The sequence below is a fragment of the Octopus bimaculoides genome, chromosome 1 (assembly GCF_001194135.2).
Source record: "Octopus bimaculoides isolate UCB-OBI-ISO-001 chromosome 1, ASM119413v2, whole genome shotgun sequence".
Classification (NCBI taxonomy): domain Eukaryota; kingdom Metazoa; phylum Mollusca; class Cephalopoda; order Octopoda; family Octopodidae; genus Octopus; species Octopus bimaculoides.
The window spans coordinates 128265993-128273099 of record NC_068981.1 but is presented as its reverse complement, the minus strand read 5'-3'; the positions used below and the strand labels follow the sequence as shown (position 1 = coordinate 128273099).

The 7107-nt window shown below is 32.2% G+C and overlaps 1 protein-coding gene across 3 annotated transcripts in view; it reads right to left on the bottom strand.

Annotated features, from left to right (window-relative positions):
* LOC106870828 (uncharacterized) overlaps positions 1 to 7107 on the bottom strand; it is a 283987-nt gene that overhangs the window by 41153 nt on the left and 235727 nt on the right. For 2 of the 3 annotated variants that reach the window (XM_014917052.2, XM_052970301.1), the window contains one exon: positions 836 to 1709. The exons of the other annotated variant lie outside the window; for it this stretch is intronic. In XM_014917052.2, coding sequence (XP_014772538.1) covers positions 1531 to 1709 — 179 coding nt within the window. In that variant the 3' untranslated portion in view covers positions 836 to 1530. Of the gene's footprint in view, positions 1 to 835; positions 1710 to 7107 lie in introns of those variants that run through there. 3 annotated transcript variants of the gene reach the window in all.

The window sequence follows — 7107 nt, the reverse complement described above, 5'->3', positions numbered from 1 at the left end:
ATATATATACATATATATATATATGTGTGTGTGTGTGTGTATTAATACTGTGGTATTTCTAATCGTAATGATTCCAAGAACATTGGTATAACACGTAAAGCGGGTCTGAGAATTGCAACAAAATCAACTTGCCAAGTATTGTACGATTCCATTTCCGCAGACAAAGCATGCAACTTGAGAATAATAGTTTAAGGACAAAAGAAGTGGTATCAAAATGCATTCTCGAACTTATAGTTATGAAAACCCGAACAAAATAAAAAAAGATAAACCAAGCTCTTGTGAGCATATATGCCATGTCTTATCTCCTCTTCCAAAGAACAAGAGGGAAAGACTAATGTTTTTTTTGATATGTTTGATATAATTTCATGCGTTGGTTGTTTAATACCAGTTGCTTTCTGTTTGATCCAACAATTTCTTCGATACGGTAATTTAGCTTGATACACATTGATATAATAATGATATAATAAATATTAACACGATAGTTTCATATATATATATATATATATATATACGCAGACACACATACATATATACATAAATACATACACACACATACACATATATGTTTCTATATATATATACACACACATATATATGTGCTCATACGCGCGCGCACACACACACACACACATTAAAAAAAAAATTTGTAGTATTTCCAAATGTTTTATCTCTAAGCGTCTATAGATATTTTTAAAGTTTATTCTTTGTTATGTTTTCTTTTATGTGGATTTTGTTATTTTGGTAATTTTATATGTTTAAATTTAAAATATGATTTCGTAAAGTTCCAAAGGACGGAGGAAAACACGATGGTTTCCAAAGATGATGAAATGCTATGTAAATTTAATCATTTATTTATTTTCATATTTACATTTTCTCATTTAATTTCTCATTCCTAGTTTCCCACACGCAAACACATATGCGAACAACCAGTTTAAAATAGAGACCAAAAAAGCTACGAATACTGACATTCAGCAGCATTAAAATTACGCAAATGTAAATGTGTGTATGTGGATGCAAGTGTGTGTGTTTACGAATAAATATTTGAGAAATAATACGTTTTCAAATGTCAAGGGATTTGAGAAAGAAAATAAATTATTCATTTGTAATAATTTATTTTAAGTGTAAAAATATATCATTTCTCTCTATATATTTATATATATAACAAAAAATTGAAGAAGCACCAAAGAAAGAATTGCTCGAATGTAGCCCAAAACATCGAGCTGACCAAAGTCATTCTCTCTCAGACACTGAGACATAAACACAGATGCACACCCCATTTCTGCCAGCACAAATAAATTTTCTGTGACCCATTGGGTATGTTTTTAATCTCATAATTAGATTTGTTTCTACATACACATATACAGAATATATATACATATATATATACATACATGCATACATACATACATACATACATACGCACGTACGTACATACATGTGTGTATATATATATATATATATATATATATATATATATATATATATATATATATATATATATATATATATATATTAATTTAACCGAAATCCTTAAGAAAACATATACTCTCGTAATCCACATCTGACAAAGTTTCGGCACACTTTTTCTGTATGACGTGTCTTGTACGTTAAGACGGATGTTATATGATTTTCCGTTTCTGCCCAGCTAACCATTTCCAAAAAGTTTGGAAGCGTTACAAGGTTTTTCAAACCTATATTTACATCCATTCCTGCAAAAGAAAATAAATAATAATCCAATTAGTCAACAGAAAATGTGAAACACACACACACACACACACACACGAAAAAATCATTGTTAAAGTGAGAATAGTGAGTGTGTCTAGTAGAATGTTTGTTCTCTGAGCGAGAAGAGGACAATTAGTGCTCGGAGTAATTCTTCATTTGTGAAATTCACTCACAGTCCAATGTGGTTGTCCCTACATTGTGACCATTTAAAAATTTTGTATAGTATTTTTATTGTCGTTTATGTCATGCCTGTCTCCCATACTTTATGTCATGCCTGTCTCCCATACTTTATATCATGCCTGTTTCCCATCGTGGTTTTGTAATTTGCTCGTGTAATATTTTCTTATATACTGTCCTTATAGCAATGAATGAAACAGTTACTGATAGGTACCGACAGAATTTTCAACATAAACCAAATGCAGCAACTTACAAACCGCGCCGGCTCATCACGATCGCGTGTAGATAGAGTATGTATTAGGCCAGTTAAAAAGGACAACGCAGGTTGTCAATATTGATGGAGACTCTCCCAACAACAGCATGTAGGTTGTAAATAAAACAAATTTACAAGGTTTTCCATATTAGATGAATTCTAATAACCAGTAACAGACTCCTGACTTCACAAAGCTTTATATTTCATTGATTAGGAATTTAGTTTATAACACGTTAACCACCTTTAGACGGACAGCTATTCCTCAGCATAGAGCGAATAGACTGAATCATCTTACTGAAAACTACGAAATATTGGTTTCAAATTTCGGTACAAGACCAGCAAGTTTGGAGAAGAAGTAAGTCGATTACATCGACCACAGTGCTCAACTGGTACCTATTTTATCGACTCCGAGAGGATGAAAGTCGCCCTCGGTGGCATGCAGATGACATTTTAGTTTCACCTTAACCCGTGTATTTTTCTTTTGAATAACCAGAAATGTTACTTTCGACACGTAGTCTATTGACTAGATTAACAACATCACACGATCATTTTAGGTTCATAGTTATCATGCATGTTATTCTAGCCATTTTTTAACTCTATTAAGCAAGATAAATATCTTTTTGTTTTCTTATAGCGCATTCACTTAGCATCAAACAAATCCGTCTCGCTCGCTACTTCAAATTTTCATTAGGCAACTACTATACATGTGCTGTAATTTCTCTATTTCATTTAATTATCACTCTGCTAGCTAGACGCTGACTTCAGCAGAATCATTTCTACCAAATTAAATATACATATGTTTATCTGATTTTTCTTTTTACGATGGCCATCTATCGACTTACACAAACTTGCATCTATAACGAATTATCCTACTAACACGAAAGCATATAAATATCTATATATAGTTTCCATATCGGTATAACTTTTCACAAACATATTTATGTAAATTTTGCATTAAATACAGTAGCATCTAAAATATTTGAATTCTGTCTTCTTTTAAGAGTATTTACAAATTGTGTGATGTGTAATTATTCGTTATTTTCACAAGATCCTATCTACATGTTTGTGTTTACGAAATAAAAAGAAAAATTATATACAATTTTTGATGTTATATCTCTAAAAATACTTTAAACTTTCCTATAAATTCATGATCCTTGGGTCAACAACCTAGTTGCAAGAAGCAAGGAAAATCCCACAACGACAGAGACATAGAACTGACTACTGAATAATGTTACTAACCTTTGTTAGTCAGGATAACGTCAGGATAAGAAAGACATGAACAAACTTCAATGTAAAAAGTTTTGAGAGATGTCAAGAAATCTCGAAAAGATTATAACTTTTACTTGCTTCATGAATAAAAAAAAAAATATCAAAAATTTACTAGAATGGGCATAAAAGATTAACAATGCAGCAAATTGCCATTGTCTGTCTTACCTGGCACAAGAAAATTATATTATTCTCCATAAATACGCATCGCAAAAGCATCAGCTGCCATTCACTCTCTCACCTGGCATGTCACCAATTAAGTAGAACTTACCTATTGTTAAAGAAACGTGGTGAATTAATCTAATCACTATACTGATTCGTTCGGTTTAACTTATTCTGGATTTCTTTTTCCTTTTAGAAATGAGTCAGCACCGGCTATGAAAAGCATCGTTATGTTCACTTATTCAAAGTAACGTAATTTCTATTTAGACATTGATAAAATTATTACCTATTTTCTTAAAAACATATAAGATTGGGTATCATTTCAATAACTATGTGATTTCTTTCTATGGATTATACAAGAAACAACACACACTTGACAAAAAAATAACACGTATGAATTTTGGTACAGATTAATTTCCAGGATAATTATGTACATATATAAATTGAAGGTTCAACTACTTTCTTATCACAAAGCCTTACATCTTTACATACTTGACGGTGTGAAAACTTCCACTAAAAGCAGCTACCCAACAATATATGTGTAAATGTAAATTAACACTTATGTAGCTTCACTTCTTCAATTTCTCTATCTTTAGCAGTGTATATACATTATGATAACTTCATATGAGAGTATTACCACTCTGAAAAACATTCAAGACTGAATTCCCAGAGAAATATTATTTGCTAGTATGCTATAACCAACGCGTTGTAGCTTCCCTCAGTTTCTTGTACTGTACTAGAATGGCTTTTGATTTTCAAGAGTCACCGGCTTTATATTACCACCGACTAAAGTTACCGGATGACAACGAGGTATATCAACATTGGCACCTCCACCGGCTAGAAGTAGCGGTTAAATTTCCCCTTAAGCTGCATTCAAAGACTTTTAATTGTATGGATGTCTTTGTTCATAGGTATGTTCAATCATGAACTATCTTGAGTTAAACAACCACAAAAATAATAATTGATTGTAGGTGGTCTAGCGCCGTCTGTCCTACAATTTTTCTTTACCAAAATTGCCCTTTGAAATTCTATTCAAAGTTGTAGAAGCTCAAGTTTAACATACGTGGCATATAGAACTTCACAAATTGGAGAGGGCTCTGCAAAGCATTTGGTACTAATCCATCCGCAATCTAATAATCTAGTAATTCTCACACGGAAAAATATCTTACAATGATAATCTAGGCTAGTTGACACTGTAGGAAACAAAAATTTATCGTCTACTCAAACCGCTTTAGTTTGTGTATTCTTCCCAAATTAAGTGTAATGAGACAGAAACGCGTTCTTAATTTCATATTTGTGAACTGTCATCTGGTAAAGAATATAAAGTGTTTTCTTAAGCATTATAACATTTTGTGAGATTAGTTCTTAATTTATTGAAATTACTTCGCCTTTTCTTTAAAAGTCACTAACCTTTAGTCCTAGTTCTTTTTCTTCCTTCGGCTAAGAGGGTAATTTTAATTAACGGAGGATTTTTTGCGTACGTCAGTTAGAAAATTCCTTCCTAACGTGAATTATTTCATTTCATTTTATTCGTCTAGTAGATTCAATTCATTACGTATGATCATTAAATATATTTTTTCAACAGTTTAAGAGAGAAACCTAACACTTAGCTTTGGATTAATGATATCTATTAAATATTATTTCAATAGAAATTAACGAAATCCACAGCCAACAACTTATGATTTAACTGCACTCGACTAACAATCTTCCTAACTACATCGTTCTCAAGCGCTGTTTATTAAGAAATTAAATGAAGTCTGTCTCTGAGAAGAGTCTGTGGTTCAAATATCTCGCAGCCAAAACTTCCATTTTAAACATATTACATTTTTTAGGCCACAATACCTTTCTTATAATAAGGGGTTAAAGTGAATTCTCATCGAGAAGACCTACGATCAAGGGTGTTCCAGTTGTGACCATTGCATCCTTTTAAATTATGTAGGGCTCTAGTATCCAATGGGTCATTTACCTATCCAGGACAATTGGATGTAATTTGAGAAAGATTTGTCTGCCGTTTCTAGCATGCAATTACTGAATCATCTATTAAAAATAATCGGAGAAACGCAGTGTTCTCATCGGCGCTGAAAATAAATAATTATAGAGACAAAATAATGGATTTTTGTCTAGAAATGAATTACCTGTTCATAGGTCGTCAGATCAAATATGCTTAAATCGATTACCTGTAGTATTTCTGGGCAGAATACCCGAGTTGACTTAATTGTCAGGAAAACACAACAGACCGATTTGGTTCAGCCTCACATTACCTGTCGTCTCAGTAGACTGCTCTATTATAGAAAACCAATTATTGGTTTTGTTGACGAGCAGAGTGTGATAACCGACGTGCATAGTCATCCATTAACACGTGGGCGACTTCATCGGCCTATGAAGGATTCACAATACCAAACTAATTAATTGCAAGTATTCTATCGATTCAGTAGAATAGAATTTATTGTCATTTTCTCGGACAGCTTGCTTGATGTAGCTCGAAAAATTAACGCAGCATAAATATGCAATTGAAATCAAGCAGTTTTGAGTTTTACGTTGTATTTATTATTTTTTTTTTTTACATAACAAGGTGGTTCAGTTTTAGTTGTTGTTTAGCCTTACGTCATCTCTGAACGTGCTGTCCTATGATGAAATAGACATTCCAATCGCGACCTTTCTGTCTTTTATTCAGACAGTGTATCTATCAAATGTAACTTCAATGCCAACCGTATTCTTCTTTTCCTTAAAACGTTAGGATGTGACTTAATAAAAATTTGGCTCGTTTGGCTCTAGCTAGTCATGGAAATGACGACTAAGTGTCTTTGAACTACGTCAGAGTCAGCTTTGTCTTTCTCCAAGGTTAGTCCAAGAAAAAAGTAACATACTCGTAACCTGTCAAACTTCTGCTATTTAGTAAAGATATTCTTAATTTGATCTCTTTCTGGAGCACAATATATAATACTTCTATGGGAAGCAGAAGTGATCATGTGATGTTTATGACTGTTCTCAAAGAAGTTAATATTCAAATTTATGTAAATATTATTTAAATCTAAGTTATTACTTTATAATTTAATTCAATTTATTTTGAATAGATTATTGTGAACAATCTGCATTTTTCTGAACTACAAAGTATTTCCGCTAACGGCTGCAATAAACAGATCGGGTGTTAACCTCATTGCCGTAAGAAAAATTTCCCATCAAGACTAGATATTTATTGTTATAAATCCGTTTATCTATATACTTATTAAAATGAAATAATGTTTTATTTCTACGACATTTGTGATATCATGTTAATTCAGCCGTTAAGAAATAAATATCATGGCTACCAACAAAACACAACATTAGGGACGAAATACAAACCACAGCCATCCTGTCTGATTGTACTGTACCATAGCTATATGACCACCTGCTCTTTCAGACTCTGTGTATGCGCATGTGTATATGTATATTTATAACTTTTTCTTGCCGCCTTTCTTTCTGTTTTCTTTCTTTCTCAATCCCTGCGTGTATATATATATATATATATATATATATATATATAT